At 50.2% G+C, this 11,182-nt stretch overlaps 1 protein-coding gene across 1 annotated transcript; it reads right to left on the bottom strand.

Moving 5' to 3' along the window:
- Positions 1–267: 267 nt before the first annotated feature.
- RHOU (ras homolog family member U) lies at positions 268–7,531 on the bottom strand. Its single transcript, XM_069010263.1, has 3 exons — positions 7,165–7,531; positions 6,320–6,378; positions 268–3,276 (listed from the first exon to the last, which is right to left on the bottom strand). The coding sequence occupies exons 1-3, from the start codon at positions 7,487–7,489 to the stop codon at positions 2,821–2,823; spliced, it is 840 nt and encodes a 279-aa protein (XP_068866364.1). The 5' UTR covers positions 7,490–7,531; the 3' UTR covers positions 268–2,820.
- Positions 7,532–11,182: the final 3,651 nt, after the last annotated feature.

Raw genomic sequence — 11,182 nt, forward strand, 5'->3', positions numbered from 1 at the left:
CTTTCAGGGCCAGGCACAATGAGCCTGTCCGTGCCTCACAGGTAGATGCTGCTGTGCTGGCAGGGAGACAGAAAGCTGGCCATCATACCCTTCCCACCCAGCCTGGCCTCCTGGGGATGGGGCAGTGCAGGGAAAAGGCTGTATTTTCTGGGCAGAGGCCTTTTGCTGGGGCACTGGGAGAGCAGTCCCTCCCTGCCAGATACCGGCACAGTGCATGGCCAGGGACTGCCCTCCAGCTTCCTTGAGCAGGCAGCAGAGGCAGACACATACACAGGTCAGAATTTATTTCCAAATACTTCATTTATATCATTCTCACATGAAATATTTCTTTTGGAATATAGCCTACACTTAGAAAACAGAAGAGGTTTTTTTATAAGGCACATCAGATTATAGACTACATAGAGACATCTCCCCCTCATTTGAGTTCATAAAATATCGGTAATTTTAAAAGTAGTATTTCTAAAACCTAGACCCTGTGTAGCCCCGTGTAGAGCAGTATCCATAGAGTTATTAGACCTCAGTTTACACACACCTAGTAAAGGGCTATAACAAGTTGTATATAAATCACATCTTCAGAAACAGTCACAGCTGGCTACATTTAAAAGTAATGCTACTCCAGACTATGAAACAGGCTGCTAATAAAGTATAACCTACTGCTTCCAGTACAGCATGATATCAAGCAAGCATGATCTTGCAGAGGAAATATTGTTATTTTTGTAAATGGAAGCTGCTCCGATTCAAGCCTGTCTCCTCCTCAAACCCATATTTTTGATCAACCAAAACTGTTTTTTACAGAGAATCAAAGCACCCAAGAGAAATCTAGCTTTCTGTTTTTCTCCAAGATGTTGGTATGACTGCATATCTGAAATCCTGTCAAAGCATTTGAGTACGAAATATAAAGGCTCAGATGTTAACTTCAGGACCAGTAAACATTAAACCATTACCGACCAACCAGATGCAACCAAGTCAAATGCATCCAGCTTCTGTGCTATGGAAACTGTTTTTCCAGGCTCTTCCAGTGCAGAAGCCAACATATTTTTATTGAATTGGGCCCTAGGTAAAGATTTCCATCCCATTTTCAAGTTTTCAGTGATGGAACATTACCCATTCTGGACTCATTCTTCTGTAGAGAAGGAAAAAATACTGTCTGTGGAGCCTATGCCAATAGCCCAGAATCCATTTATATAGTGTCATTTTCCTTAATGGGCCAGGAGGTAAACTGTGGCCAGCTTTATCAACTCAATCGGCCTCCATAGTTCTTTATATCAGGCATTGATTCATTTCAGATGAAAAAAGGTTCTGGCCTTCTGTCATTACAGTTTAGTTTAAGAATAAGGAAAAGGTCATTTCAAGGCTAGGGCCAAAGGGGAAAAAAAATATAATTTGGTCTTGAACTATCTAGGGGAAAAAAAAAGTAAGTTGTGGCCATTAAAAGGCAGACAGACAGCACAAACTAAATGTCCTCTGCAGAATAGGTTTAAATACTGATTCTTGTAGAGAGTCACATTATCATTCAGGTCTCTCAAACTCACTAGAACTGCAATTAGGCTTAGAGTTCAGTAAGAACCAGATTCAGTCAGAGAACAGGTCACACTCAGCTCTATGTTGATCCCTCAGCTACATTTTAGGCACATTTCAGTTAATCTGTTGGACTGATCTGGAGAAAAAAAAAAATAATTATCAGTTACATTTCTGGGGTGGCCTCAGACAATTTCACAACTATGAGCTTGGACAAGATTCAACCACAAGAGACTGTTGCCTTTAGAAGGGAAACATTAACTTGGCTGGAAACAGCATCATGAAGAGGATGCAGCAGCCTCAGTTTCTAGAGTCCAGTTTGTTATAAATCTCAATCTGCCTGATTTGTTATTTTTTTAGCAGCCTTATAAGGTAAAGTGGGGCATCCTGAAATTCTTGGCTGTAGACTTAAAACCAGATGTGGTTTATATGGTGCTGCACAGATATTCGTTACATCGCTTAGGAAAAAAAATCTAAAAACCCCAACACAACAGTATTTACATTCCTTTGAGCTGAAATAGACGAACTGTCATCATGTCTGCAAAAACACAGAGGAAATCGCCACTGCTCGAGGTAACGAGTTAAAGCTTGGTCATGTTCTCAGGCTTCCACTCGGCTTCCTGGGAAAGGCAGGGGAAGGAGGACAGAAAGGACTTTCAGAAAGTCAGGAGGTGACAAATGAGATGTCAGCTCCGTAAGGGATTAGGTTCCCTCACCACAAGCTGAAGGTATATTCATGACCTTTTTAACCATGGCATTTGCGGATAGATTACACCTCTTGCATACCCTTTTTAAAGTGATCCCTAAGAGCATTGGCTTGGGAAGACACAAAGAGAGCAGGAGTGGGGTTTTAAAGCTACAAATGTCAGTTAGGAGGCACAGTGTTATTTTTCCCTTTGATCGTCCATGTACAGAGCTCTACATTTCCACCGTTGCTTGTGCATTCCTCCTGCAAAGTCCTGGCAGTGAAGGCCTCTGTTGTGCTCCTTCCCATCACATACACCTTACAACAGAAGAAGCTGAATCCTTTGGACAAATCCTTCTACGTTCACAGACACATGGTGCTTTTTTTTTCCTTACTGAGAAGTTCTGGTCACAAAACTGCGTGCCAGACCTGATCTATAGCAATTATTTAACTAAGAATCCTTCTGCAACCCTCAAAAGGGCAACTGAGTTATCCAGTAGCAACATATACACATACATACAGATCTACACTATACACTCAAGACGACACAAATTGAGATTTCAGCTAATATAGCCTCTATTGATTTCCTCAGAGCAGCACTCAGGTCCTTGCAACCCCTATACAAAACAGCAGTATTTTTTCCACCAGGATTTGGAGAGGTTTTTCATCTTGTCTGGAGTCCTACATTTGGATTTCTTTGGTTGCTGCTGGGTATCCGAGTACTGAATACCAGCCACGATGGCTGCATCAAAGACCTCCTTGAGGTTTTTCTGAGTCAAAGCGGAGCACTCGATGTAGGACGTGGCTTTTATTTCCTCAGCACAGAGCTTTGCAGCCTCCTCCGAGACAGGCTTTTCTTTGCACTTGTCCAGCTCGATGAGGACTTTGACATCCTCCCGGAGGTCAGACTGTGTCCCAACCAGGATAATGGGCGCCTTGGGGCAGTGGCAGCGAATTTCGGGAACCCACTTCTCACTCACATTCTGGAAGGACGAAGGGCTCACCACGCTGAAGCACAACAAGAAGATGTCCGTGTTGGTGTAGCACAGAGGCCTGAGCTTGTCGAATTCATCCTGCACAGAACAAAACTGTGTTAGCACTCCATAGAAAGAGCAGCTCTAGCCTGCCCTGACCCTTGGTGAAGCTGAGGATCACCTGCCACTGCCATCTTGACAGGCACCCCAAAATGAGCATCCAGACCAGCCAGCAAGGTGTGATACAAGCAGAAGCCACCTGTACCCAGCCTGAGGTCTCATGGCTGCCAGCCAGCAGGCACCCTGCCACCGTCGGGCACACAGGACAAAGGTGGTGGCTTCCCTGCGTACCTGAGATTTTCCAACTAATGCTGCAGGTTATTTCAAGTGCTTAAATATTTCCTTTGTTCTTTGTACACAGGCCCTCTGCCCTACCTTCAGCAAAGCAGCAAAGCTGCGGGAAGCAGGTTATGGCACACAAAGCCACAAACTGAAGAGGGAGAGAGCACTTCCTACAGGCCCACCTCTTCCAGGGTGTCAGTGAGCAGCTCTGATGAGGAGCCCCCCGTACCTCAAAGCTGTTCTGCCAACAGACACGGGCAAGGGCAAAGCAGGCACGCAGCAGCAGGTGTACCTTTCTGGGTACCTTTCCTGGAGCTGGCTTTCAAACTGGTAACTACTTAGCAACATCCGACATGATATGGGAATAATTTCCCTGCCATTGTGCCCAGGGATTTAAATCTGATGGGAGCAATAATGACTTACAATGTGCAGGCTTAACATGCCAATGGCATAGAGTAAGAGCTTTACCTTTCCTTCCCACCCATGCCACATCAAACAAACTGCCTCCCAGCACTACCCTTCTGGTTTTTTTGTTTTTTTTTTTCCTTTCAGTGCAAACTCCAGTAAAGCAAGGCCCTTTTTCAGCTTCAAGACGAAGCTACAAGAAAGTCAAACACCTCAGGTAACAAAGGTGTGCTGATCCTCAGGGAAGAATGCAGCTAGAAGCAAGGGTTACTCCAGGCATGCTGCTTTTATACTGACAGCAGGATAAAACCAGGGTAACACTAGCAGCCTGAACAGGTAGGATTTGCCTCAGTGGCCGTGACATTTTAAATAAAATGGACCATGTTCTCAAAAGCTTGGAATTGAAAGTGCACAGAAATACAAAGCTGAATATATCTCTCTGGCACCAGTTTACTGATGAATTGCAAGTTGCATGTTAATTTTTGATATGTGAAATTTTGCTTTAAAGCCTCTGGAGGCCCAGGATATGCAGTTTAAAGCCCCCTGGAAGCCTCAGAAATCTTGTTCTGCTCAAATGAATTTTTTGCAGCAGTATCTCTGAGAGAGACAGCAATTTATAAAACACCAGTCAAGAAAGTAAGATTCATGAGCTCTCTTGATTCTCAGATTAAGCCTCAGAGGAAACCAGGCTCTCACCACTTGGGTCAAGAAAAACCCCACATTTACGAAGAGATGCTGCTCTGAACAAGAGGGCTGTTTGCAGAAAGGCACCTTGCCATGTAATTGCCTCTCCTTGCTACATGAGAAACCTCATAAGGGCTCGATTCAATAGGTTTGGAAGCAAAACCCAGATCTGAAGGGTTTCTACCAAGATGAAATAGTGCCCTTTATATCACAAGTACACTCCTGCCATTTCAGTGGTAGGCACATGGCCTGCAGGAACTCTACCCCTCTTTGGGCTAGTGATGCTGAAATAGAATTTCCCGCTGCCTGGAGTGCTTTTTTTAGCTGCAGATTTCAGCAGCCATCTCCCAGCAGCAGTTTTACCAGAGTATCCACCCAGGAATCTTTTACTCAGGACAATTTCTGTCAGTTTAGATAACCCCTTCATTTTAAAGGCAGTAACTTTACCCATTCCAGCTGCACTTGGGCAGGCAGAGCAAACATCTCAACCATTAACGGCAGGGAAGGCGAGGGGTTACAGGGCCTGTCCATCCCTCCTGCAGCTTGTGGCTGCATTTCCACAGGCACTGCATGTCCACAGGCTGTCACCTGATGGCAATTTTACCTGCCCTGCTCTGCCTATGAACATGCACAGCCAAGACTGTTGTAGCACCACCCCATCTCATCAGTAGGACACAAAACCATGGGACAGTTCTCCTGTTTCACTTCATATCACTACCTGCAGAAGGCTCTTTGTAGGATTTTAGCCTTGGTTTGCAGGGCACATGGGAGTCCTACACTGCTGTCTAATACTGCATAGCCCTTAAAACCTCATTCCTAAGTAGGGCACCCAGTTACTACTCATCTAAATAGGTTTGTATGTTAAGACCACTGAGATTTTTCAGCATGGTTTGGTGAAGGCATAGACCTAGATCCACAAAGCTGCATAGGATCCTAACTCCCACTGCCTTCAAATGCAGTGAGGTAGCAAAATATTTTTGGCTACTTTTGGTTATCCAGCCTCAACCCCTGGCAAGCAGTGTTGCACACTGCTCAGGGTGGTACAAGCCTGGGTCTTCCAGAAAATCTAAGGCAGTAAGAAATGGGCTCTTTTTATGTATCAGACAAAGTAGGAGATGAGAGGCATCAGGCACTCTTCATCTCTTCAGGCCTTAGATTACAGCAAACCTCAGTTCTGTAGTGGCAGCACTTTCTAAACGGGTGGGAATGGCAAATATGAAGCCTCCACGGACAACACCCAACAGGACTTTTTTCTCCCTCCAGCCTCTGTCCCTTCAAAAACAGTCTCTATCTCCAAACATCTACAGCTGTGGATGCTTTGCATGAGTACATCCCAAACACTTTAATTCTTAAACCTGCAGTTATTTAACAAAAATAAAGACAGTGACAACCGCTCAAAGGGAAAACCAGGTGGCCACTGAATCTCCAATATGTTCAGCCTTTCTAGTCAGGCTAAACAGCGCAGCAGCTTGAGCCAGCAGAGCAGCAGCCTGTGCCCAGCCCCTATATGGAGGCACAGTACGTCCCCCACCCTTCAACAGACAGGCAAAGCAGCGAGTTAAGCAGCATTGAAAACGACAGTGGATAATAACATGATCAAACACTGGGAATACTTTCAAATCCATGAAGTCATTTGCAGGACTACCTTGCACAAAACCAACAACCTCTCCCCTCCCGCTGTCATTTAAATCAAGTAAGTGGCTCCACTGACCTGACCAGCTGTGTCACAGAGCTGAAGTCTCACCGGCTTGCCATCGACAGACACAACAGCTTTGGAGAGAAAGGAGGGAGGGGGGAAAGCTGTGGTGAGTTCAACTTTACATGTTTTCCATCGAAGAAAATTTTTTTTTAAATGAAGATTTACCATCCCTCAGCTCTTACAGCTTTTTCTTCAATTATATTAAACAACTTAGCAGAGCTGGAAGGGAGTCCGTCGCTAACACTTGGGTACATGCAAGCCCTCCAGGGCTTTCCGATTCATTTTACTACAAGATATGAGCTAGGCAGTGACGGCACAAGTCCTCTGCAGGCAGCGTGGAGAGCGAGCCCGGCAGTCCGGGATATTCCTCTGCTACCAAGGTTTCGTTTTATTCCTTCGTACACATTCAGCACGCCCGGGACACGAAAAGCCCCCGCTGAACCGCAGGGAAACCACTGGACTTCCCTCTTTGTAAGGGCGAGACAAGGCGAGTATTTAACCTGCCCTTTAGGCGTTTCCGATGTCCCCGAGAGCGCTAAGATTTACACCGGAGAGTTCCCAGTTAAAGCCCGGCTCTGGCCGCACGGCCGGGCATGATGCCCGCTGCCGCCTGGCTCCGTTACACCGGAGACCAGCCGGTGCTGCTGGCTGCCATGGCAGCCTGACAAGCTCGGTCCTGCTTCGTAGAGTCCTGTTCCCCATAAATACTTAATGAAATCACCGAACCTGGACATCGCGCCCCTCCCCGCGCAGCTCAGCCACGGCCCCGGGACCTGCACGGGCGGAACGCGCCGCTCCCCAGGGCGGCAGAACCCCCTCCCGGCGCCCCGGTGCCCGCGGCCACCCCAGCCACTTACCGGAGAAGTTGTCGAAGGCGGTGGGGATGTACTCGGTGGGGTACCCATTCGTGGTGTAGCTCACCACCAGGCTGGTCTTCCCCACCGCGCCGTCCCCCACCAGAACGCACTTGATGCTGCGCCGCGGCTCGGACCCTGCTCCGGCCCCGGCTCCGGCCACGGCCCCGGACCCCGCCGCCCGGCAGCGGCCGCCCAGGGCAGCTCCCAGCGCCGCCGCCGCCCGCCCGCTGCGTACCCTGCGCGGGGGCACCGGCGGCACTTCACAGCCGCCCGGCGGCACGGGCTTGCTGATGTATCCCGCCTCGCCCTCCTGCTGCGGCGGCATCCGCGCGGCCACGCAGAGCCCCGCGGCCCGGGGGGCGGCGCGCTGCCCGGGGCCGCCGGCCGGGGGGCGGCGGGGCGCGGTGGCGGGCGGACGGTGCGGGGCCCCGGCGGGCCGGCAGGAGCGACGCGACCGCCGCGAAGCCAGCCCCGGCGCCGCCGGCGGTTCCCGGGCGCGGGCGGTGGCGGCGGCTCCCGGCGGCTCTGCTACCGCCGCGCCCCGCGCGCCAGAGTCCCGGCCGCCGGCCCCGCGGCGCCCGCGTGACATAGCGCGGCGCGGGGAGGAGCCGGCGCCGCACGGCCCGGCCCGGCCCGGCCCGGCACGGCCGCCAGGCGGCGCCGCAGCGCCCCGCGCCGCACGCACCGACGGCCGCGGGCGGGCAGAGGGGGCGGGCCGAGGGGGCGGGCCCCGGCGCGCACGCCCCGCCTCTCCTTGGCCCGCTCGCCCCGCCTCTCCTTGGCCCGCTCGCCGCCTCTCCTTGGCCCGCTCGCCCCGCGTCTCCTTGGCCCGCTCGCCGCCTCTCCTTGGCCCGCTCGCCCCGCCGCGCAGCGCTGGGTCCGCGGGGGGGGGGGCGGTGCCGCCCGGCCCGTCGGGGCTCGCGCCCGCCCCTGCCCGCGGGGCCGCCGTGAGGGCCCGGCCGGCGCTGCCGGGGCTGGCGGGCGCCGCGGTGCCGCGGAGTGCGTCGCGCTCAGCAGGACAGGAGAGCTCTGCAGTTGCGGCGGGTGCTCTCGTTATGTTTGCCGTCGAAGCCGCTGAGTGAGCTCCCATCTGCACGCTTGGGGAGGGGTAAACTGGGCCGTGTGCCGTGGGAAAGGGGGTATCTCGTTTTTAGCACCTTTGAAATAAGTTGGCCATGCAAAGTTTTGCAGGTAAACACTCAAAATAAAAGGCTGATGAATAGCTTGGCTCTGCTCTCAATTGGGAACATTTTTAACACATTTCTGATGGGAACCTTAAAAGCGCCATACGAATAGGAAGCACGCCACCTGCAGAGTCTGGGATACCTCATTTGGCAGGCAGCAAGTGCTTGCCCAAATCAGTGCTGATAAGTCTATGGCAGAGTTGAGATTTCAGCTTGCCGTTTTTAGCATCACTGAGTTGCCAGTGAGACCTGAAGTGCCGTTTCCCCACTTCCCGCAGGGAAATGGAAACCCGCGTGAGGCAGCACGTGCTACAGCTGCCCACCATGCCCCATCTGTATGTCCCATGGTCCCTGGAGCTGACATCTTCCCGCTCCTTTAAACCCTGGAGCGGTGTGGTCTAACCACCAAAGGCCCTGCAAAGGCTCATGTCTCATGGAAAAAAGCACTCTGTACAGCTGATCTTTTCCTAAGTGCCCTGGCCTCTTCCATGGGAAGAGTCACTGTGGCTCTCCATAGGGCCGTGGCTCCTGGGCACTTAGACATTTTGGACATTCCAAAGCAGTGCCAAAGCCAAGGTCCTCTCTGGCTGAAGGCAGCTGCGAAAACCCCAGGTTGGATACCCTGTGCATGCAGTTGAAGATGGAGGGAAGAAACATCTTCCCAGAGCCCCATGCCAGGGCAGCAGCACCCACTCCCTGCAGGGAGCACAGCCAGGCAGGGATGGAGCACAGCAACCAGCAGAGCATACAGGCTCAGTGTGACCCTCATGCTCAAGACTCATAGGGGTCATTGACCCTCCTGTGGGACATCCCAGTCCTGCAGAATTACCTTCCCTTAAATGAACAGAGATGGTGCTGTCACATATGGCATTAGCCCCAGAGAGAGCCATCACAGGGCACTCGGCTACAACCAAGAAGCATTTTCCCATTGAGTGCTTTCATACATTTATCCGTCTGTGATTAAGCCTGTGAGAAATCACCCAGACAGCTGAGCTCTGCCAAGATCGACAGGTAGAAGGACTGGAGTGGGAGCGTGCCTGCACTGAGGCTTATACTAAGATAACAGAAATGGCTTAATTCATACTTTTGGTTATTTTGGTACAAGTCCTCATGAGGAAGCTGAAGTTAGAACAAAAGCATTCTATTTTAATTTAGTGTAATTATAGCCTGTCTACCTAGAAAAGCTGAATTGCTTTAACAATACTACTGCAGCTAATTCCCTAGAGTATGGATGCAGTTGTGCCAGGATAATGCTAATATGGCTAATTCTTGTTGGGAAAGGGAAAAACATTATGTGTGCTCTGCAGGCTCGCTTTGCAAACAGCTGCAGCTATTTGAAAGGTTACCTCCATGGCAGCTTGCTGCCACACTTGTTCTTGGGCCTGCTGCCTCCATAGCAGAGCCTTACAGCAAGCGTGCTCCACAGCCACCTGGCTGCAAAATCACAGTGTTTAATTCAGTATTAGGCACCTTCAGCCGAGCAGGTGTTCCATGGAAAGGCCTGAGATTACTGTGTGGCTGCTGTGCTGTGATGTGTGGGAGCTCAGAGCTATCTGTGGTGTGGTAACACCTTGAGTAGTGAGTAGTGATGCTGTTTCAGTTCAGTAGTAGGGTGATACAGGTGACAAATCACATCCCTGATCAAAGTCAGGTACCAACCCCAGTACTAAAAATTGTTATAGGTCCTCCTTTTCCTTAAAGTGAGGCAAAAAAATGGATTAATTGCACGGAGGCTTGTGTCCCTTCTTCTGAATTGAAAACAAGTCGCTTTTCAGTGAAACTCCGAAGGTAGGCAGGATCTGCATAAAACAAGGAATATCTTCAGTCATTTCTGGTGAACTGCATGGCAGGTCATATGGACCCTGGATACTGATACTTCTGGTGCATTTCCTCCCTACTGCTCTGTGCAGGGGGCAGAGCCGCATTTGCAGCCCAGTGTCTCATTTTTATTCTGCACGGTTCCAAGTGTATGCGTAGCTGCATCTCTGCAGAAGACAAGGCATTGCTGGTGAGAGGCACGTACAATGGGAAGAAGTACAGGTTTTTGGGATCTAGTTCCCTCAGAGTTTATTCTTCAGGCTCTGAGCAGCACCCAAAAAGTTGTCTCCCACACACATGAGCTTTGATAGAAAGCCCTGTTGTGCCTGAGGTGCAGAGCTGTCAAGAGGAGTCTCCATCTCCATGCCAAGATTTGTGTTACCCTTCTGCCAGAGCCCAGCAGTTTTCCATCTCCTGAAATCCAGAGGAACTTTCCACCTCAGGAAACAAGAAATTGGAGAAAAGTCAATAGACTGGACTAGGTTCATGCCACATTTCTGCAAGGAAAGAAATTAAAGGAGCACTATAATTATATTTTAACTACCTTTTACTCTAATCAGCATCCTATAAATCATGTACCTTGTTAGTACTGTGGAATGGCATATGATGCTGGAAGTCAGCATACAGTAAGTATCCTGATAGTAAATACAGTAAAGACTGTAAGCTGGTTGGCTTTGGCCATGTTGGGCAGTGTGTCCTGGCATGATGAAGTCATGACAGCAGATGAATTTCTGTCTGTTTTGTCTGTTTTTGGCAAAGAGAAGGTGAGCAGATGTACCACAGTCTCTGATGCCAAGCCAGGATGTGGCCCAACTGAGGGCACAAGGATGTGCAAGCCATGTCACCCCTTACCTGCAGTGGCAAATGGCAAATTCATGTCCTGGATCAATGCCTTGATGAGAACTCATTAGGAGAAAAGATGCACAACCACAAGGAAAACTCCTGTAGGTGGGAGATGAGAGGGCGGGCAATATGCACTGGGTGACAACGCATCTGAATGGCACTGAAAGATGATG

This window comes from Aphelocoma coerulescens, chromosome 3 (assembly GCF_041296385.1).
Source record: "Aphelocoma coerulescens isolate FSJ_1873_10779 chromosome 3, UR_Acoe_1.0, whole genome shotgun sequence".
Taxonomy (NCBI): domain Eukaryota; kingdom Metazoa; phylum Chordata; class Aves; order Passeriformes; family Corvidae; genus Aphelocoma; species Aphelocoma coerulescens.

Bases quoted from the DNA above. Each gene is read 5' to 3' on its own strand.
- RHOU (XM_069010263.1), bottom strand. From the start codon at position 7,489: ATGCCGCCGCAGCAGGAGGGCGAGGCGGGATACATCAGCAAGCCCGTG. The intron at 6,379-7,164 runs GTAAGTGGCTGG...TTCTCTCCAAAG, and splicing joins CGCCTTCGACAACTTCTCCG to CTGTTGTGTCTGTCGATGGC. The intron at 3,277-6,319 runs GTCAGTGGAGCC...TGTTCTGTGCAG, and splicing joins TCTGTGACACAGCTGGTCAG to GATGAATTCGACAAGCTCAG.